Source organism: Protomyctophum parallelum (assembly GCF_964188405.1).
Source record: "Protomyctophum parallelum genome assembly, chromosome: 18".
NCBI classification, from domain to species: Eukaryota; Metazoa; Chordata; class Actinopteri; order Myctophiformes; family Myctophidae; genus Protomyctophum; species Protomyctophum parallelum.
In genome coordinates, this window is record NC_139716.1 from 11,690,061 (window position 1) to 11,713,497 (window position 23,437).

At 43.1% G+C, this 23,437-nt stretch overlaps 1 protein-coding gene across 1 annotated transcript in view; it reads right to left on the reverse strand.

Annotated features, from left to right (window-relative positions):
* usp53a (ubiquitin specific peptidase 53a) overlaps positions 1 to 23,437 on the reverse strand; it is a 57,936-nt gene that overhangs the window by 28,999 nt on the left and 5,500 nt on the right. The window contains exons 4-10 of the mRNA XM_083789329.1: positions 22,930 to 23,040; positions 20,219 to 20,301; positions 19,406 to 19,490; positions 18,002 to 18,148; positions 13,052 to 13,201; positions 7,738 to 7,912; positions 599 to 835 (exon numbers count right to left, since the gene is read on the reverse strand). Of these exons, the coding sequence (XP_083645455.1) occupies positions 599 to 835; positions 7,738 to 7,912; positions 13,052 to 13,201; positions 18,002 to 18,148; positions 19,406 to 19,490; positions 20,219 to 20,301; positions 22,930 to 23,040 (988 nt within the window). The remainder of the gene's footprint in view (positions 1 to 598; positions 836 to 7,737; positions 7,913 to 13,051; positions 13,202 to 18,001; positions 18,149 to 19,405; positions 19,491 to 20,218; positions 20,302 to 22,929; positions 23,041 to 23,437) is intronic.

Here is a 23,437-nt window from a genome sequence, read left to right on the forward strand (position 1 = left end):
AGCAAAAATAAAAAATTGATCTACAAGCTCAAAGCGCGTCGCATAGTGACGCGTTTTGAGCTTGTAGATCGGCTATTTTTGCTACGACAGTAATATGCACTGTGGCCCTCTGGAGTGAGTGTGGCCCTCTCCATCGTCAAAGTTTGAGGCTGTAACAGTGATTTATTTTACTCCCTCCCTATTCCTGCACCTTTCTCATCTTTCTCAACTCGCCACCCTTTTCCCCCAGTGTTGTTTTTGGCAGCAAATTTCTATTTTAGTTTTAGTCATAGTCTCTTGAATAGTTTCCATTTAGTTTTAGTCACATTTTAGTCACCTGGAATGTCTTAGTGTTAGTCTAGTTTTAGTATAAGGTTTTAGTTTTAGTTTTAGAGTAAATCTAGTTGATTTAGTTGGCTAAAATGTGTTTCGGTGGGCCTTGATGTAATGACTTGACAGCTTGTATATCTGCTATTTTCAGCATGTAACCAAGTGTAAAGTAACTCATACTGGATCTCTTGTCCACTAGTCCCTTCCTAACATCTTAGTTTTAGTCATCATAGCTTGGTTTTCATTTAGTTTTCGTCAAACAACACCGCTGCGCCACTCACTCACTCACCATATCCATTCCGTCCACTGGCCCTGCAGCGCTCCTCTCTCGTACCCGGGCCCCCCAGGCCCTCCCCCGGGCCCCCCACTGGGCCCCCCCGGGGGGCCCCGTTGGTGTGAGCGCTGGCCCTGCTGAGCGTGGACGAGGCCTTCTGTTTGAAGGAGCCCTGGGGGCCCAACAGGGCGTTGAGGTTCTCTCTGGTCAGGTCCAGTTTCCTGGGGCCGGGAGGCAGCGGAGAGTCCGAGTCTGACCAAGACATACAGGGAAAAGATGGATAATTGAATTATTTGTCATACAAGCTGCCACCTTTTTTCCATCTTCAACAATTTTAAGTTTTCAGAAAAAGCTATGTTTCTATGTCAGTCGATTTTTCAAAAAATAGCAGACCTACAAGCTCGTAGCAAGCCACTCGGTGGCGCGCTATGAGCTTGTAGATCTGCTATTTTTCAATAGCTAAAGCATAACATCATCATCATACTATAATTAACCGAATGTCTGAGTGTGTGTGTCCGTGTGTGTCCGTGTGTGTGTGTCTGTCAGAAACAGTGCCGTAACTCCTTACTGCCTGCACCAATCACTCCCACTTTTCACACAGGCATTGACCATATGCATATGGAGGGCGTAACGAAGCCCTTTTTTCGATTTGACACATTGATTATTAATTAATTTATTAGTCAATTACAAACGCACCCGGGCGCAGTACCCTTCACGGCCACAAGGGGGGGGGGAGCAAATATCCCACAACGGGTAAGGACTAGTAATGCTAACACCAAAAAGGGGTTCCCGCCCAAAAATGGGTTTTAACAAAGAAACAGAGAAAGAAAGAAACAGGAACACAAGTCAGATGTGTCGATATGACATGTAAAAATATATAATATATATACGTGCCACAGCCTCGGCACGCAAGCACCTGGCAAAAAAATCACACCTGTGTGAACCGAGTGGTGCAACTCCCCTCTCTCCCTCTCTCTCATTAGCAGGCAACAGTGCAGCACTGTCTCTCTCTCTCTCTCTCCGTTTCTGGCAAACAGTGCCTCTACTGGTACTAATAGTCATATACTGGTTCTCATTAACGTACACATAGATAGGTAAACACAGACACACATAGATAGGTGAACACAGACACACATAGATAGGTGAACACAGACACACAGATAGGTGAACACAGACACACATAGATAGGTGAACACAGACACACATAGATAGGTAAACACAGACACACATAGATAGGTAAACACAGACACACATAGATAGGTAAACACAGACACACATAGATAGGTGAACACAGACACACATAGATAGGTGAACACAGACACACATAGATAGGTGAACACAGACACACAGATAGGTGAACACAGACACACATAGATAGGTGAACACAGACACACATAGATAGGTGAACACAGACACACATAGATAGGTGAACACAGACACACATAGATAGGTAAACACAGACACACATAGATAGGTAAACACAGACACACACAGATATGTGAACACAGACACACATAGATAGGTGAACACAGACACACATAGATAGGTGAACACAGACACACAGATAGGTGAACACAGACACACATAGATAGGTAAACACAGACACACATAGATAGGTGAACACAGACACACATAGATAGGTGAACACAGACACACATAGATAGGTAAACACAGACACACATAGATAGGTAAACACAGACACACATAGATAGGTAAACACAGACACACATAGATAGGTAAACACAGACACACATAGATAGGTGAACACAGACACACATAGATAGGTGAACACAGACACACAGATAGGTGAACACAGACACACAGATAGGTGAACACAGACACACATAGATAGGTGAACACAGACACACATAGATAGGTGAACACAGACACACATAGATAGGTAAACACAGACACACATAGATAGGTGAACACAGACACACATAGATAGGTGAACACAGACACACATAGATAGGTGAACACAGACACACATAGATAGGTGAACACAGATACACATAGATAGGTAAACACAGACACACATAGATAGGTGAACACAGACACACATAGATAGGTGAACACAGACACACATAGATAGGTAAACACAGACACACATAGATAGGTAAACACAGACACACATAGATAGGTAAACACAGACACACACAGATAGGTGAACACAGACACACATAGATAGGTGAACACAGACACACATAGATAGGTGAACACAGACACACATAGATAGGTAAACACAGACACACATAGATAGGTGAACACAGACACACATAGATAGGTGAACACAGACACACACAGATAGGTGAACACAGACACACATAGATAGGTGAACACAGACACACATAGATAGGTGAACACAGACACACATAGATAGGTGAACACAGATACACATAGATAGGTAAACACAGACACACATAGATAGGTGAACACAGACACACATAGATAGGTAAACACAGACACACATAGATAGGTAAACACAGACACACATAGATAGGTGAACACAGACACACACAGATAGGTGAACACAGACACACATAGATAGGTGAACACAGACACACATAGATAGGTGAACACAGACACACATAGATAGGTGAACACAGACACACATAGATAGGTAAACACAGACACACATAGATAGGTAAACACAGACACACATAGATAGGTGAACACAGACACACACAGATAGGTGAACACAGACACACATAGATAGGTGAACACAGACACACATAGATAGGTGAACACAGACACACATAGATAGGTGAACACAGATACACATAGATAGGTAAACACAGACACACATAGATAGGTGAACACAGACACACATAGATAGGTAAACACAGACACACATAGATAGGTGAACACAGACACACATAGATAGGTGAACACAGACACACATAGATAGGTAAACACAGACACACATAGATAGGTAAACACAGACACACATAGATAGGTAAACACACATAGATAGGTGAACACAGACACACATAGATAGGTGAACACAGACACACATAGATAGGTAAACACAGACACACATAGATAGGTGAACACAGACACACATAGATAGGTAAACACAGACACACATAGATAGGTGAACACAGACACACATAGATAGGTGAACACAGACACACATAGATAGGTGAACACAGATACACATAGATAGGTAAACACAGACACACATAGATAGGTGAACACAGACACACATAGATAGGTAAACACAGACACACATAGATAGGTGAACACAGACACACATAGATAGGTGAACACAGACACACATAGATAGGTAAACACAGACACACATAGATAGGTAAACACAGACACACATAGATAGGTAAACACACATAGATAGGTGAACACAGACACACATAGATAGGTGAACACAGACACACATAGATAGGTAAACACAGACACACATAGATAGGTGAACACAGACACACATAGATAGGTAGATAGGTAAACACACATAGATAGGTGTACCACAGAGACCACAGAACACAGACACACATAGTATAGGTAAACACAGACACACAATAGATAGGTAAACACATAGATAGGTAAACACAGACACACATAGATAGGTAAACACAGACACACATAGATAGGTAACACAACCACATAGATAGGTGAACACAGACACACATAGATAGGTGAACACAGACACACATAGATAGGTAAACACACATAGATAGGTGAACACAGACACACATAGATAGGTAACACAGACACACATAGATAGGTAAACACAGACACATAGATAGGTGAAACACAGACACACATAGATAGGTAAACACAGACACACATAGATAGGTAACACAGACACACATAGATAGGTGAACACAGACACACATAGATAGGTGAACACAGACACACATAGATAGGTAAACACACATAGATAGGTGAACACAGACACACATAGATAGGTGAACACAGACACACATAGATAGGTAAACACAGACACACATAGATAGGTGAACACAGACACACATAGATAGGTAAACACAGACACACATAGATAGGTGAACACAGACACACATAGATAGGTGAACACAGACACACATAGATAGGTGAACACAGACACACACATAGATAGGTGAACACAGACACACATAGATAGGTGAACACAGACACACATAGATAGGTGAACACAGACACACATAGATAGGTAAACACAGACACACATAGATAGGTGAACACAGACACACATAGATAGGTGAACACAGACACACATAGATAGGTGAACACAGACACACATAGATAGGTGAACACAGACACACATAGATAGGTGAACACAGACACACATAGATAGGTGAACACAGACACACATAGATAGGTAAACACAGACACACAAGATAGGTAAACACAGACACACATAGATAGGTAAACACAGACACACATAGATAGGTGAACACAGACACACATAGATAGGTGAACACAGACACACATAGATAGGTGAACACAGACACACAGATAGGTGAACACAGACACACATAGATAGGTGAACACAGACACACATAGATAGGTGAACACAGACACACATAGATAGGTGAACACAGACACACATAGATAGGTGAACACAGACACACATAGATAGGTGAACACAGACACACATAGATAGGTAAACACACATAGATAGGTGAACACAGACACACATAGATAGGTGAACACAGACACACATAGATAGGTGAACACAGACACACATAGATAGGTGAACACAGACACACATAGATAGGTGAACACACACACATAGATAGGTGAACACAGACACACATAGATAGGTGAACACAGACACACACAGATAGGTGAACACAGACACACATAGATAGGTGAACACAGACACACATAGATAGGTGAACACAGACACACACAGATAGGTGAACACAGACACACATAGATAGGTGAACACAGACACACATAGATAGGTGAACACAGACACACATAGATAGGTGAACACAGACACACAGATAGGTAAACACAGACACACATAGATAGGTAAACACAGACACACATAGATAGGTAAACACAGACACACATAGATAGGTGAACACAGACACACATAGATAGGTAAACACAGACACACATAGATAGGTGAACACAGACACACATAGATAGGTGAACACAGACACACAGATAGGTGAACACAGACACACATAGATAGGTGAACACAGACACACATAGATAGGTGAACACAGACACACATAGATAGGTGAACACAGACACACATAGATAGGTAAACACAGACACACATAGATAGGTGAACACAGACACACATAGATAGGTAAACACAGACACACACAGATAGGTGAACACAGACACACATAGATAGGTGAACACAGACACACAGATAGGTGAACACAGACACACATAGATAGGTGAACACAGACACACATAGATAGGTGAACACAGACACACATAGATAGGTGAACACAGACACACATAGATAGGTGAACACAGACACACATAGATAGGTGAACACAGACACACATAGATAGGTGAACACAGACACACATAGATAGGTAAACACAGACACACATAGATAGGTGAACACAGACACACACAGATAGGTGAACACAGACACACACAGATAGGTGAACACAGACACACATAGATAGGTGAACACAGACACACAGATGGGTGAACACAGACACACATAGATAGGTGAACACAGACACACATAGATAGGTGAACACAGACACACATAGATAGGTGAACACAGACACACATAGATAGGTGAACACAGACACACAGATAGGTGAACACAGACACACGGACATTGCTGTTCCTTGGAGTGGTTGCACCACTCAAAAACAAAAGTACATTTTAATACAGCAGATATACAGTACTAACAACCATGTCAGAGTACTGTACTGTACTGTACTGTAAGTGCCAGTGGAGCACACCTACAGTCAAGTACAGCAGGGTCTGCCTGGATAGAATTGGCAAGAGTTATAAGAGCATGAACAACAAGACCTGACCTCAACCCATTGTACTAAAGACTCCCCTTTCAGAGTCCTGTCTGGGGTGAAGTTCAGGACAAGCCACTTTAAAGTCACTCAAAGAGCAGAACAAAACCACCAACGCTCCTTTACCTCCGTTACAGAACACTGTGTTCACTGGGCCTTATTGTCTACGACGCTCCACCTCTGAATTGACTTTATCCCATTCTGACCTGAGATCAGATTCTAAAAAATGTCTCCTACATCCTGACAGTTTTCTGAAAAAGCTATGTTTCTATGTCAGTCGTTCTTCGATTATTTTTAAAATAGCAGACCTACATGCTCGTAGATCTGCTATTTTTCAATAGCTAAAGCATAACACAATGCTAACACCAAAAGGGGGTTCCCGCCCCAAAATGGGTTATTGTCTAAATATAGTGTCTCCTTATTATGCATGAAATAGAACAGATGAATAATGGATGAAGTGTGGTCTGGTTCCCATGACTTCGGTACATGTGAGGGTGCCGAGGGACTGTGATCTTTGTGTGATTTATGTAAAGAGATTGTGTCGTATGAAAGCCTGTCCAACAATGCACCAAAAAAAAGGACTGAATTGAGGGTTGTTCCCTCTGGCTATAGAGCGTCGCAGTCCCGACCGCTTTCATGACGACGCCAGGCCCAGTCCCGACCCCTTTCATGACGACGCCAGGCCCAGTCCCGACCCCTTTCATGACGACGCCAGGCCCAGTCCCGCCCCCTTTCATGACGACGCCAGGCCCAGTCCCGCCCCCTTTCATGACGACGCCAGGCCCAGGAAATAATTCCCAATGCATTTTTCCCCATAGACATTTCAAAAAGTATTTATTTAAAGACCTTTTAAGCGTTGTTACAAACTACAAAGCCAACTCGAATCAGCAAAATCATGACAATAAACACAATAATTTGGACCGAACAAATAATTACAAAGAGGAAAAACAAGAAAAAAAGTGTTGTAACCTGCTGTTTTCTTCTTCTTTCTAATTATTTGTTCGGCCCGAAGATTTTTGTTTGTTTGTTTGTCACAACTCGAGTTGGCTTCGTACGGGAGGTGAACGACTGACATAGAAACATAGCTTTTTCAGAAAACTGTCAGGATGTAGATTAGAAGAACATTTTTAGAATCTGATCTCAGGTCAGAATATGGGTTAACAGTGCTAGTACTGGAGGGACTGAGCTCACCGTGGTCCTCTCCGTTGACAGGAGTCTTGTAGTGGGACTGGTTGTTGTTGTTGTGGCCTCGCGATGCATCGTCTGCCTCCACAGCGCTCCCGTCTGGGTTGGAGTAGAACAGCAGCAGGGGCTGGAAGTGACCTTTTATGCATTTGGTGACCACGTCTTTCCACCTGGTTCCAATCTGAGGCAGAAGAAGGCAAAAGAATATGAAGTTATATACAAAATCATGAATTGCATTTTTATAGCGCTTTTCCAAGTGCTCAAAGCGCTTTACAATGGTTCATTCATTCATACATTGGGAGGTGAAGCGGCGAACAGTCGACGCCAGGCGTCCTCACTTCCCCACATTCACACACCGACGGTGGCGAGCTCACACCGACCGACTCATTGGAGGCAATGTAGGGTTCAGTGTCTTTGCCCAAGGACACTTCCACATGTAGGACAGGAGGAGGAGCCGGGATTCGAACCGCCGACCCTGCAGGGATCATTGGACGACCTGCTCTACTATACCTCCTGAGCCACTACACTACCCATTACACACACACAGAGAGAAAGACGTTTTAGTTTTTTACAACATATGTTGTATTGGAGGTCTTGTGTAAAAACTACTCACGAGGCAGAATCTCACAATCACATTAGCTAAGCTGGGTTAGGCGCGCGGTACGTGTGCCTCACCGCGAGAAACACCACAAAGGCGAGCTAACAGATGCTAGTACGTTCCTTAATTAAGCAAATGAGGTTTAGACAAGGAGAGCACAGAAGGTGGGAGAGGTACGGAGCCGAGGACAGAGGCGTGAAGGGGGGGGGGGGGTGGAGGGGGGGGGGGATAACACGGAGCGAAGGGGAGCAGCGTTAGTGAAGGGAATTACACCATGGATGGTGATGGTGAAAGGAGAGACGAGAGGAAAAGGAGAGAAAAAAAGGGGGAAACACGAGATGCAGCACAAACTTCTCCAAAGACACACAATGCACCGTTGCTCATACTCTGGTTTGAAGAGTGAGCCAATAATATTAACACAGCAGAGCAATGTGAAGTTCAAGCAGTGTTGTTTTCGTCGACTAAAACCAAGACGAAAAATGTTGGTCGACTACCTTTTTTCTCTGACGAAAACTAAATGGAAACTAAATGAAAACTAAGCTACGAGGACTAAAACTAAGACTAAAATATACTGACAATTTCGTAGACAAATTAAAACTAGACTAAAATGTTAGGAAGGGACTAGTGGACAAGAGATCCAGTATAAGTCATTTTACACTTGGTTGCATGCTGAAAATAGCAGATCTACAAGCTCACAATGGGTCGCGCTGCGACACGTTGTGAGCTTGTAGATCAGCTATTTTCAGCAAGTGTAAAAACACATTTTAGTCGATTAAATCAACTGTAGATTTAGTCGACTAAAATCCTAGGTTATTTAGTCGACTAAAACTAGACTAACACTAAGACATTCCAGGTGACTAAAACAAAATGAACACTATTCAAGAGACTGTGACTAAAACTAAAATCTAAATTTCCTGCCAAAAACAACACAGACTTCAAAGTACGCGTGGAGGGGCTCCAGGCTGGACTTCTTATTGTCTCCGCCATGCAGCACAAATGTGTAGGCCTCAAGATCAGGTACACAGTTTTTAAATGTACACAAATATTTATAAAAAAATTAAAAATATATTTTTTTACATAATAGGTAGTTAAACAACTAGTCGACTAGTAAACTAGGCAACTAGTCGACTATTAAAAATGACTAGAAGTGAATGCCCTAAGGAGCACCATTTCTAGTACCCTATTGTAAAGGGAGGGAGTTTAACCGAGAGTGTCATTTTTACACTCAAAGAGTTAAATAAATGAATTTACTCCAGCAATGCTAGAAACGCTGGAAATCCCCCCCCCCGCATTTGGGCACCAAACTTTGGTGCCCAAATGCTGAATCGGCGAAAAAAGGCGGAAGTAGACGGTCCTTCCGGGTGCTTCAAAACGCCACTGAGCAACTTCCACTGACATGAATAGCGGAGGGGGCGGAGCTTCGCGCCAGATCAGTCTCTATCCTTTTAATACTCTATGGATGGGACGGGGCGGGGAGGGAGGGAGGAGGATATAGGGACGGGGGGCTCGAGAAAAGCACGCTTGTCTCACATGTGAGCACACAGAGAGCGGTGGTAGTTCTCAAAAAATGTCATGTGAATGACCCAGGATTTTTGCTTATTTATTATAAACTTTAGCTATTGATAAATAGCAGATCTACAAGCTCAAAGCACGGCACAGAGTGCCGCGCTATGAGCTTGTAGGTCTGCTATTTTTTGAAAACTCGTGAAAACGTGTGCAAATCTTTGAATAGATGTTCTTTCACAGTGAACGTTTTAACTCATATGTTTGCTTCTGGGGGGGGGGGTCCCTGGAACAACACATTTTCAGATGGGGGGTCGCCCTACACACATATATAATTCTGTGGGTCCTTGACATGAAAACGTTTTGAGAACCACTGACATAGAAACATGGGGTTTTCAGAAAACTGTCAGGATTTAGAATACATTTGTAGAATCGTTTTCAGGTCTAAAAGGGTTAAAGTATTCCTCATTTAGCTAGACCCCACTTTGAGGTAGAGAAAAGGGACAACACAAGGACATCAGGGATGTCCAGCTAGGCTGCATGGCAGCACATTACTCTGTATGCATCCTCTGACCTGCAAAACTCTAACAATCAGTGAAGACTCAAAACCAGCAACTTATTTGAAGAAGAACACACTAGGGCATTCACTTCTAGTCATTTTTACTAGTTGACTAGTTGCCTAGTTTACTAGTCGACTGGTTGTCTAACGACCTATTATGTAAAAATATATATATATTTGGAAATAAATATTTGTACATTTAGAAACTGTGTACATTGGTGACTAGATCTTGAGGCCTACAAAATCGGGGGAAACTAGTCAACTAGTACCAACAAGGTTGCTTAATGCCCTAGAACACCACAACCATAGTGGCACAGTGAGGGGCGTTGCTTCCACAGACACAGACAGTACTGCAGTGTTCTGTGGTGAGGGAGGAAAGAGAGACAGACACAGACAGTACAGACACAGACGGTACTGCAGTGTTCTGTGGTGAGGGAGGAAAGAGAGAGAGACACAGACACAGACAGTACAGACACAGACACAGACAGTACTGCAGTGTTCTGTGGTGACTCGTGAGGGAGGAAAGAGAGAGAGGGAGGGGAGCCGTCTATTAAGAATCATCAACCTGGGCTTCCTTACGGGGCAATCGATGGAGCTCTTATCGGGCGATACAGAGAGCGCTGATGTTGATAAAGAGACAGAGGAGACGCTACTCTCTCTCTCTCTCTTCCATCAGCACATTTTCTACACTTTCTGCTGCTCCGGAGGAATGCCTCACCAACAATAACAACAACAACAACAGTATATGCAGTTGGGCGACTAAAAATGTGGGTTGTTGCTAAATTAATTATGTGCGCATGCCGTATATATAAATGCTGTGCATTTCAATGAGCTGGCATGGGGTGTTTTCTTATTATCTGATGGGTGTGAGTTTCAGCAGGCCAGCATTCTGCACACACAGCAAAGTTAAGTCTGTCAGTTCAACTCTGAAGCTGTTGTTTCGGTCGTTAAATCCAGTGTCAACCACTTCAACCCTAGCGTCCCTATTCTGGGCGTTAGCATAATAAACAAACATTTGGTGAAAATAGGTCATTTAGAAACGCAACAAAACGTTACAGTGGGAGCTTGTACCCAAACCAACAGGATTTGGTGTAGGGGGGGAGAAAAGAAAAGAAAAGAAAAGAAAAGAAAAGAAAAGAAAAGAAAAGAAAAGAAAAGAAAAGAAAAGAAAAGAAAGAATAAGGAGGGGGCCATGGATAGACCCCTGGGGGACCCCCGGTCAATGAAGAATATAGGATTTAAGTGGTAAAATATTGTAATACATCGTTTAACCTCACTTAAAAAAGGTGCATCAAGGTGAATCTTACGCATCTTTACTACGGCATTCACTTCTAGTTTTTTACTAGTTGACTAGTTTACTACTCGACTACTCGATTTTCTTTTTTTTCATAAAAATGTGTACGTTTAAAAACAGTGTACAACAGCGTGACTATCATCATCATCATCATCATACTATAATTCAGTCAATGTCTGTCTGCGTGTCTGTCTGTGTGTGTGTCAGAAACACCGCCATATCTCCTCACCGCCTGCACCAATCGCTCCCACTTTTAACACAGGCATTGACCATATGAATATGGAGGTCTTAACGAAGCCCTTTTACCAATTTAACAAATTATAAATTTATAATGAATTTATTAGTGAATTAAAAAAATAATGGCGAAAATGCACCCAGGGCGCAGTACCCCCCGCGGTACTGCGCCCATCTCACAACGGGTAAGGGCTAGTAACTATAATCTACCTGATCTTGAGGACTACAAAATCAGGGGGGAAAAGAAAAAAAACTTATATTTATTTATTTTTTCTTATCAACTAGTCAACTAGTACCAACAAGATTGACTAGTGGATTTACTAGTCGACTAGCCTGGGCACCATTTCATTTAGGGTATATGATCCTGTCGGGAGCGGATGATATCGTTACGTCATGTTGTAGTATTGTTTTGTAGTCGACAGGCAGGAACAACAGGCGGCGGCAACTTCCTTTTCCTTTTCTCAATAAAAGCTCTCGTATAGCCTGTAGCTTTTATTGAGAAAAATTGGTTTGAGGGAAAAAGGAAGTTGCCGCCGCCTGTTGTTCCTGCCTGTCGACTACAAAACAATACTACAACATGACTTAACGATATCATCCTGATGACTACAAAACAATACTACAACATGATGTAACGATATCATCCTGATGACTACAAAACAATACTACAACATGACGTAACGATATCATCCTGATGACTACAAAACAATACTACAACATGACGTAACGATATCATCCTGATGACTACAAAACAATACTACAACATGACGTAACAATATCATCCTGATGACTACAAAACAATACTACAACATGACGTAACGATATCATCCTGATGACTACAAAACAATACTACAACATGACGTAACGATATCGTCCGCTCCCGACAGGATCATACAGACTTTTGAAACAGAGACCAGGCTTTCCTCCGAGGTGATGGAAAGCCTGGTGAGGCGAGGTTACTAGTCGACTAGTCGCTTCATGCCCTAATCTTCACCATCGTGTACATTGACTGTCTCTCACCTCCTTCACAGGGGCGTCGTCAAAGAAGACCCACTTGGAGGTCTTGGTGTGGAAGGCGAAGGCACAGTAATGTGTTACTAGAGTACAGTGTTACTACAGTGTTACTGTCTCTCACCTCCTTCACGGTGGCGTCGTCAAAGAACACCCACTTGGAGGTCTTGGTGTGGAAGGCGAAGGCACAGTAGTGACGGCTGGAGTAGCAGATCATTCCCACCAGCAGCAGCTCGCCCTTTTTGGCGTGTTCATCCGTCACCCTGTAGAAGAGCTGCACGCACACACACACACAGAGCACGCACACACACACACACACACACAGAGCACGCACACACAGAGCACGCACACACACACACACACACAGAGCACGCACGCACACACACACACACACACACACACACACACACACAAACACACACACACACACACACACACACACACACACAAGCAAAGATTTGAGTTGAAATGTTCACTCTGTAATAATATATATTCAAAGGTTTGAGGCATATTTTCACGATAAAAAAAAAATAGCAGACCTACAAGCTCATAGCGTGCCACTCGGTGGCGCACTATGAGCTTGTAGATCTGCTATTTTTCAATAGCTAAATTATAACATAATGTTTAAAACACACACACACACACACACACAGACAGAGCACACACACACACACACACACACACACAAATTGATCAATTACTCAGCTGCATCAATGCTGCACCAGTGAGTGGGCGGGGGGGCAGTGACTCAGTGAGTGATGCCGATGATAGCTAGTGGGATCAGTTACCCCCCCCCCCCCCCTCCCCCTCCCCCCCATCTGTTTATGGATTAAGCTCTGAGGGAATGAACTGCCAATTGATCTGACAATCAACACAGATAAGGGCCGGCTTAACCCATTCTGACCGGGCACCCATTTTGGTTATGCTTTAGCTATTGAAAAATAGCAGATCTACAAGCTCATATCGCGCCACCGAGTGGCGCGATACGAGCTTGTAGGTCTGCTATTTTTTGAAAAATCGAAGAGCGACTGACATTTCTAGAATCCGATCTCAGGTCAGAATGGGTTCGTCAGACCAGCGTGTGTCCAGTGGAAACCTCGTATGAATCTGATCTCAGGTCAGAATGGGTTAAATCAGGGGGCGGCCGCCGTCGTCGTCACAGCCCCTTATATGGGCCGCGATGCTCAGAGTGAGCTTATAAAAGCCGTCTTGCTCTTGTTGTAATGATTTGGTGCCTATGATAACTATTGTCTGCCTTTTTATTATATGTATTTATGTACTGTATGGATGTATTTCTTGAATGGGAGTCTATCAAAATTCGAAAGCCACTTGTCATTATGGTTCAATTGTCCTCGTCATGTCTTTGTATATTCAATCTTTTTATTTATAATAGTGTTGTGCCTGAGCTGTTTTTCTTTTCTTTTCTTTCTTTTCTTTTGTCGTTTTGTTATTATGTTCTTGTTGTGTAATGTCTGTTTGTCTTTAAAAAAAAACAATAAATATACTTGATAAAAAAAAAAAGTTGTGTACTGTAGTGTGTACATGCTATACTATACACAGTGCACTGCACTCAATGTGATATGCTTCCATATGATTATTAGTGAGGACCTATTATAAGATAGGTTGAAAAGTGGTGAAGTGGTCCTTTAATATTCTTAAGTTCCATTGTGCAGCCTCACCGGACAACGGAAAGGGAACGACAACGACGACAACAAATCAATCGGTGCACAGTTCACACGGGGGCAAACGCTCGTAAGCGTGTGAGATTGTTGCATAACAACCTTTTCCATTGACGTTATAGAGAGAGCCTTTTTATTTGACAGATCCCCTCCCTCCCTCCCTCCCTCCCTCCCTCCCGCGCCTCTCCAGAGTTCCGAAGGCATTCCATCAGAGGGATTAGTCTACCACCAACTCACTGGAGCGCCACAAAGACCCTGATTCATGTGACTCTCTCTCTGGTGTTTAAGGAAGGCAGCCCCCCCCCCCCCCCCCCCCCCCCCTGCTTTGAAACCCTTTGTCTCAGACGAGGAAAAGAAAGAGAAGAAGGCGAGAGAGAGAGAGAGAGAGAGAGAGAGAGAGAACCGGCCGTTCTTGTTTCGCCCAGGCAGTCTGAAACAAGTGGCCAGTTACACAACTCTCTCCTCCCGTTGTTGGCCCCTGGTGTTGGCCCCTGGCGTTGGCCCCTGGCCCCAGGCAGCCTGAAACAAGTGACCAGTTACACAACTCTCTCCTGCCGTTGTTGGGCCCCTGGTGTTGGCCCCTGGCCCCAGGCAGCCTGAAACAAGTGACCAGTTACACAACTCTCTCCTGCCGTTGTTGGGCCCCTGGTGTTGGCCCCTGGCCCCAGGCAGCCTGAAACAAGTGGCCGTTACACAACTCTCTCCTGCCGTTGTGTGGCCCCTGAAACAAGTGACCAGTTACACAACTCTCTCCTCCCGTTGTTGTGGCCCCTGCATGTAGGACTTGAGGAAGTGTGGCATGGTGGGGCGTCCCAAGAGAAGGCTGTTGTTTTCAAAAAGTGTGTGTGTGTGTGTGTGTGTGTGTGTGTGTGTGTGTGTGTGTGTGTGTGTGTGTGTGTGTGTGTGTGTGTGTGTTTTGGGAGGATCAAAAGCATGTTGCTTTCACCATTTCATCTCGTTTTTGAATGTCGGCGAACAGAGAATTAACGTCTTACATAAACACAAACCTGTAGACTGTATAGTTGTCCCGACTAGTTCCTCAGGGGTCTATAACTAGTCCTCCTTTTGTTTCCGCTACACTAAATATATTTGCAGAAAACTGAACTTTAAGATACACTGCTCGTTTGTGAGCTTTGTATTGTAGATCTTTCTATTCCTATTTTAGCCTTAAAACTTTAGACTGTGCTATTTCCCCATGTCTATACATTAGAGCTGGGACTCGATTAAAAAAATTAATCTAATTAATCAGAGGCTTTGCGATTAATTAATCTAGATTAATCGCATTTTAATCGCATATCAATATTCAACCCGAGAACAGCGAGAAACCTTTTTTTTAATGTTTTTTGGTATCCCAGTGAATCAACGAATAGTGACTACAGGATACCACTCATTTTCAACATTTTACTGTCATTAATATACCTGTTGTGGAAATAATAATAAAAAGTCACCCCATTCTGTGTTGCCTGGAACTGGAGGTCTGAAAAAAAATTAGTAACAGTAACAAGTACATCTCAAAGCTGTACTTACTTCATATTGTTACTGTTTTTTGTCAGACCTCCAGTTCTAGGCAACACAAAATGGGGTGACTTTTTATTATTTCCAGTTTTCAGTACTATAGAAAAGCGCCCAGTGAGAAACGTTCCGCGGTGAAAAAAAAGGTGAGATTAATTTATCTGTAGTTAATCGCGATAAATTTTTCTGTAGTTAATTAATCTAAATTAATCGCAATTAGTCCCGGCCCTACTATACATATCTATTTACTTGCAAATGGATGTTATGTGAATTCGCAAATCAGTTCCACTGATATTTGCGTGCGTTTTAAACTAACGTGTTCCCGTTAAGTTCTAACCTGAACAAGTGTTATCTAAGAAGAAGGCAGCTGTAACAGCATCAACTCTACTCTATTCGCATAAGAACATAAGAAAGGCTATACATGTGTGTTTGATCAAGTCAAATGTGAAAATAAACAAGCCAGACGAATAACAAGAGCCACCTCAAAGCACACCCACAAACAAAACACAAACACTCTCTACTTCATCACTAAACACACACGCGCATGTGCTCACACACACACACACACACACACACACACACACACGCACACGCACACGCACACGCACGGGTGGTGTTTTGGACCCTTTTGACCCAGGCCAGCAGGGAGCTTTTTCTTTCTTCATCAGCCCGGGGTGGGCGAGCCAAGTGGGCACTGGCTGACTGACTGGGCGCTGGCTGCTGCTGCTGCTTAGCTTACGCAATGACCCCGACTTACAGAGGAATAAATCCCTACTTTATGCCCCACATATGTGCCGTCAGTCGCACCAAAAATACACTGACCTCGTCGCGAGGGGGTCAAGAAATACAGCAGCCTAGGGGCGCCTGATGGAGGGGAAAGGAACTGGTTGGAATAACGTGTTCCTTCCACGCGCTACGTCCAACCAGGGAAACTCCCCCCCTGTCAGGTGTAAAGGAGCGACTTGGACACTCAGGCATGAAGGAAGCATGAGTTCAAGTCTGTTGCTCTCCCCTTGTCCCCCATATATGGGGACTAGGTTGGTCTCCCCTTGTCCCCCATATATGGGGACTAGGTTGGTCTCCCCTTGTCCCCCATATATGGGGACTAGGCTGCTCTCCCCTTGTCCCCCATATAATGGGGACTAGGTTGGTGGAGGGTGTGTAGAGCCCAGGATCACATTAGATGATTGACACAGGGGTGAAAATGGGTTACAAAATCGTGGGATAAAATGTATAAGAAATACAGCAGCCATGAACCCGTCTTCATCATCATGGACAGTTTGGACGTGCACACGTATGCCGACAACGCAGCGGGCACGTCGGGCGGGGAAAGAGGTTCGAGGTTCACGCCCTTAAGGGAGGTCAAGGTTTTATGCAGATTGTTTTCTTGGTACAGCCCCAATGCGTGTGCAACTTACATCTTTAACCCATTTTTGGGGCGGGAACCCCTTTTGGTGTTTTAACCCATTTAGGCCTGACGTCGAAATAAAAATAACTTTCGCTCTGAAAGAATATACATTCAAAGATTTGTGCCGAAGTTTTACGGTTTTTCAAAAATAGCAGATCTACAAGCTCATATAGTGCGCCACTGAGTACTGCGCTATGAGTTTGTAGATCTGCTATTTTTCAATAGCTAAAGTATAACATATTCCGCCCCAAACACACAAAAATAAATTTGTCCCCGCACTCTCTTTACGTCCCAACGACGTCTAAAAGTAACAGTTATTCAGGTATTGGCCAATTTAAATGCATGCAAAAAAAAAACCTAACAAACAATAACAGCACAGCCTCAACGAACAGAACCTACCCCAGAGAACAGAACCTACCCCAACGAACAGAACCTACCCCAGAGAACAGAACCTACCCCAGAGAACAGAACCTACCCCAGAGAGGTTGAGATGGGAGCCCAGGGAGCGGATGACGTCCTCGGTGAGGTCAGACTGCTCCGTGTCCCAGACGAAGCCGATGGTGACGATCTCTGGGGAGTTCATGAGGACCCGACGGATCCTGATCCTCTGGCCACAATTACTCTGGGAACAGGAGAGAGGCAGACGAAGAGTTAAGAGACCATTAGAGATGCAGACAAAGAGACCATTAGGGGCAGCGGTGGCCTAAGGGTTAGGGGAGCGCCCTTGTTGCCGAAAGGTTGCCGGTTCGATTCCCCGGACGGGCAGGAAAAATCACTGCCCGAAAAATCACACCGCTGAAGTGCCCTTGAGCAAGGCACTGAACCCCCAACTGCTCCCCCTGGAGCTGCTTAGTGGCCAACGGTATAAGACTGTGGTTGTACTGGTCAGCTCCCAGGTTTTAGTGTGTGCGTGTGTGTGTGTGTGTGTGTGTGTGTGTGTTTGTGTCAAAAAAAAAAAGAGATGCAGACAAAGAGGCCATTAGCCCACATTTTTTACCAATTACCAATTGGCAAACACACTCTCTTTGACGGATAAGAAGCGGCAGACCCTTGAATCAAGAATTATGCCCTGCTGTTAAAACGTATTAACCCATTTAGGTCTGGAAAAAAAAGAAAAAAAGTCTTCTGAATCCTGACAGTTTTCTGAAATACCTATGTTTCTATATCAGTGGTGCTCAATATTTCATGTCAAGGAATCCCCGCGATTATTATGTAATTGGCCACCGACCCACCATCTGAAAATATGTTGTTCCAGGAACCCCTCAGAAGCAAAGATTTGAGTTTAATACAGTACGTTCACTCTGAAAGAATATGTATTCAAAGGTTTGCGCCACATTTTCACGGTTTAAAAAAAATAGCAGACCTACAAGCGCGTAGGTGTCGCGCTATGAGATTGTAGACCTGCTATTTTTCAATAGCTAAAGTATAACATAATGCTTAAAACAGCAAAAGGGGCTCCCGCCCAAAATGGGTTAAATTAATAACTTGGTACAAAAGCACCCTGTTCCCTGGAGGGAGAGAGGGAGGGAGGGTAAGGAGGGGATATGTGTGTGCGATATGATTATGTATGATTGTTTACGGTGTATGCATGTTTGCGATAAAAAAAAAAGATGTCACTTCAAAGTAAAGATTGCCTTTGCATTCAGAGCGTATAAGCCAAAACACAAAGTTGTTTTGCCTGGCTAATAAATTCAAAGAACGAGAGGTTTGATATTCAATGCTTATTTTCAACTAATTTCTTATCGTTTGGTGTGTGTGTGTGTGTGTGTGTGTGTGTGTGTGTGTGTGTGTGTGTACAGTATAGGGAGTGTGACTGACACACCCCCGTGCACACTTCAACACGTACAGTACATTAACGGTAAGTGTTTCTGCTACTTACCGGGCAGTTACGCATGTCTCCGATGGTGCTGGCCGCCTGCAACACCTCCCCAAATGACTCATCTCTCCTGTGATTCATCTGGTGGCTGTGGAGGAGTTGCAGATTGTCAGGAAAGAAAGATGATGTTGGGAAGAAGAGGGGAAATAAAGGAGAGACTACAGACAGGCTGTGGGCGGTTTGGCAGCGCCGCATGCGAGCTGTGAAAAATTTCCGCAGGAAAACATGTCAACAATAGCCAGTTTAACCCATTTTGGGGCGGGATCCCGTTTTGGTGTTTTAAAGATGGAGTGCCACCATTTTTTTCCACCCTAAAATATGATCATCAGGTATTATTACAATATAAGGGGGAATATAACTTTTTCCAAAAAGTGTACAGTATTTGTTAAAATCATGCTTTTATGTGGACACACCCACCAGTTCATTAAGTATGCCTGGTTTGCCTGGTGGGTGATGATGGGTGGTGATCCACCTGAACTGAAGCCGCACCCACAGCTGTAGTTGTATGATAAAGGGGGAGGGGTTAGGGGAGGGGCTGATAGTGTGATGTCACTATATTACTGTTTATTTCATTGGCCCGTTTGACTGTCAAGGGTTTAGCCTCCAGGAAGAAACGCTAAATACAAAGTCAATACACCATTGCACATAAAAACGACCCCAGGGTGTCTAATGAAGTACTGTCACCTCATAGACACATGAAAAACTGGAAAAATAAAAAAAATTGTGGCACTCCATCTTTAAGCATTACATTATACATTAGCTATTGAAAAATAGCAGATTATGCCGCAGATATATGCAAACAAAGCGGTGTCTTACCAGAGGGCCGTAGTGGAGACATAATGCACCAGCTCAGTGAACGGCAGAGGATCAGAGGACGCCCCACAGCTACGGCACACAGACTGCAAAGACAGAAAGAAACACACAGCGGGGTGTTAGCGACGCTCCCCTCTGCTACTACAGTATACCACGTACTCATTTACTGAAGTCAGCTGAAGTCATTTGTGGGAAAATGTGTCCAGATTTGACTGAGAGCCTGCCATCGCGCAAATTCCAGCTTTTCACCAGAGGAGAAAAGGTTTTCTTTTTTCAAAATGTGTTTATAGCACAGGAAGACTCTTCACATACTAGAGCATGTCTGAAATAAGTGTCGGAGCTGAAATTGACATGTAAAAATGATTTTTCTTTTAGCTAGGTGTAATGTTAGAGACCACAGAAGTGAACCTTTCAAGCCTGTTTTCTCAAATCGCTGTTTCTCTGAAAGACATTACTCTATAAGCCATATCTCCTAAACTGGTGGGTCAAACTGAACAACCAATATGTCAATTTGAAGCTATGATTCCCTGCTTTTATATGACATAAAAAAACAAAAAATTAAAAGAATCCAATGGCAGTCTCAGTCAAATTTGGTCACAAATGGTGGGCACTGGATATCATCGGCAAAAAAAGGACCATTTTGGGTGTGGTTTCTATCAAGAAAGTGGATGACTTTTTCCCCCGTTCTTTTCATGTAGTTTTAGTGTAGTTAAAACACTCTTCTCCTGTCACCACAGCCACCGTGTTGCCAGAGCTTACTGTACGTCACTGGCAACAGTAGCCTTGGTGACAGAAGTGTTTGATTTTTTTTTAGCTTTAACACTTCTCAGAGCTTGATATATCATGTGTCCAATTTAATTTCTCAAGTCATCAATCCTGTATCGACCCAAGTGCAACTCACATGATCTAGTAGTGTGTGTGTGTGTGTGTGTGTGTGTGTGTGTGTGTGTGTGTGTGTGTTCTGTGACAATCCAATAGTCGTGAAATGAGTGCCATGGAGTGGGGAGAAAAAAAAGCAGATTTACTGACGGCTGCTCTAAAGGTGTGTCACCAATAATGACACTACAGACTACAGTGGGATGTTCAAAGACTGGATATGGCGATAATAATCACTGTGGGATTTAGGGATGGGAATCAAAGTGACAGAGTTAGGGTGTGGGATTTAGGGATACTATAGTACTTAATGACTAGTATTCAAATGTTATTGTCTTTTTGTGTCCAATGTAGTTATGTTAACGGTTCATAAAGTTAACATAACTATAAAAAAGAAAGTTACTTTTCAGGATTCCATTTCAAAAATAGCAAAAGATTATTCAGGTTTTCAATTCAAATATAGCAAGAGAAATAGCTGATCTACAAGCTCAAAAAGCGTTAACTCTAACTTAAGAACGTGTCATGTTACGACGCGTCGTGAGCTTGTATTTATTTATTTATTTAACCTTTATTTAACCAGTAAAAAACATATTGAGACGGAGTCTCTTTTACACAGGGTGAACTGGCCAAGAGGCAGAAACTAAATTACACTTCAATGCTACACAGTACATGTCAGATTTCACAACAGCCAGAGAATACATCCATGAGTCATGGATGTATTCTAAACTTCTAGAGCGGCGATTTTCGGCGAAGAGATTTAGTGTAAAGGGTAAAAAAGTAGGGAACCTACTGTATAGTATATAGACCTCTGGAGGACTGCAGTCATTGATGATGTATGGGGTTTAAAGTGCTTTAAGCAATGTGGGAGAAAATATACTATAGGCAGGAATACTACAATGCTGTGTAAAGCATTTTTTATTGCCTTGTTGTTGAAATGTGCAAATACAAATAAACTGGCCTTGCCTACAATCAACACCCTTTCCAACAGAGTGCTGCAGTTTAATACGAAGCAATAATTCAGCTGTGGTAAAATTAGCTGTCGACATCTCATCCTCACATTGGTATGGTGCTAGCACACAGAGAATGAGTTCATCCAGTTCAATTTGCAGTGCTGAATATTATCGCCGTTGTTGTCGGGCAGAAACCTTGTATCTCCACATGTTAACGTTTCATGCTTTTTTCTGTAAATGAGTGCCCTAGATCAGTGGTTCCCAAACGGGGGTCCGGGGACCCCCAGGGGGTCCCCAGCTAAATGATACTTTGGAACCAAATTGGGCCTACACTCTCAGAGTTAAATTAACATTGATTTTACAATATAAAGTGGGGGTCCCAGAGAGAGAAATGCAGACTAATGCATGTCAAACTGGGCGTCCTTGAAATAAAAACGGGTCGAGAATCACTGCTAGAGCCGTAAAAATCTCTCTTGGCATGTCTCTTCAAATGGGGGTCCGCAGGGCTAATTAGTGTCAATTTGGGGGTCCTTGACATGAAAAGGTTTGGGACCCACTTGCCCTAGATTATCATATGGCAGTGTCGCAGAAAGAGGTGACTGAAAAAAGCACCTGGCGATCCATGTGACGCGCTGTGAACTTGTAGATCGGCTATGTTCACCATGTCTAAAGATTTTTTTAAATGAGTGTGTCTGTGGGTTTCATAAATATTGAACTAATGTAAAGTGTTACAGAGCTTGTGACTAATTAAGTGTGTCTGTGGGTTTTATAAACATCGAACTAATGGAAAGTGTTACAGAGCAAAATAATAACTACATTGGATCCATTGGAAGTGTTCTGAAAAGGAGATACAAGGGTTCCCCCCCCGACACGGGATGGTCGTCCATTTACCTGCTCGTACACAGACATTGCAAACTTCTGGTGCGTGATGCAAGACTTGGAGGTGCAGGCGTCAGTCTCCTCAGGCACGATGTGGAGGTGGATCCTCTCCAGAATGTTCTCCTGCATGACAAGAAGAAAGGCATATATCAGTCGGTACTAGGCATGTAACGATATATCGTATATCGCGATAGATCGATATTATATCCCGACGATATGTATCGATTTATAAAATAAAACAAAACGATTTTCAAAAAAAAAAAAAAAAAAAAAATTGTGATAAGAAATGTCAGCTGTAATCATATTCCATCATATTCACATGATTTTGGAGAGAAATGAGACAGTAGAGGCCTGGAGAGGGGAGCTGTATATGTGTCTGTGAATGTGCCCAGGTGATGGTCGTTATTGATGCTCATTAATACATCAAGGAAGGCAATTATCTTTGCAATGTAGTTAAATAAAAATTGTGAAAAAAGCTTTGGGGGGGGAAGATAAATCATTAAAAAAAAAAGAATTGGTC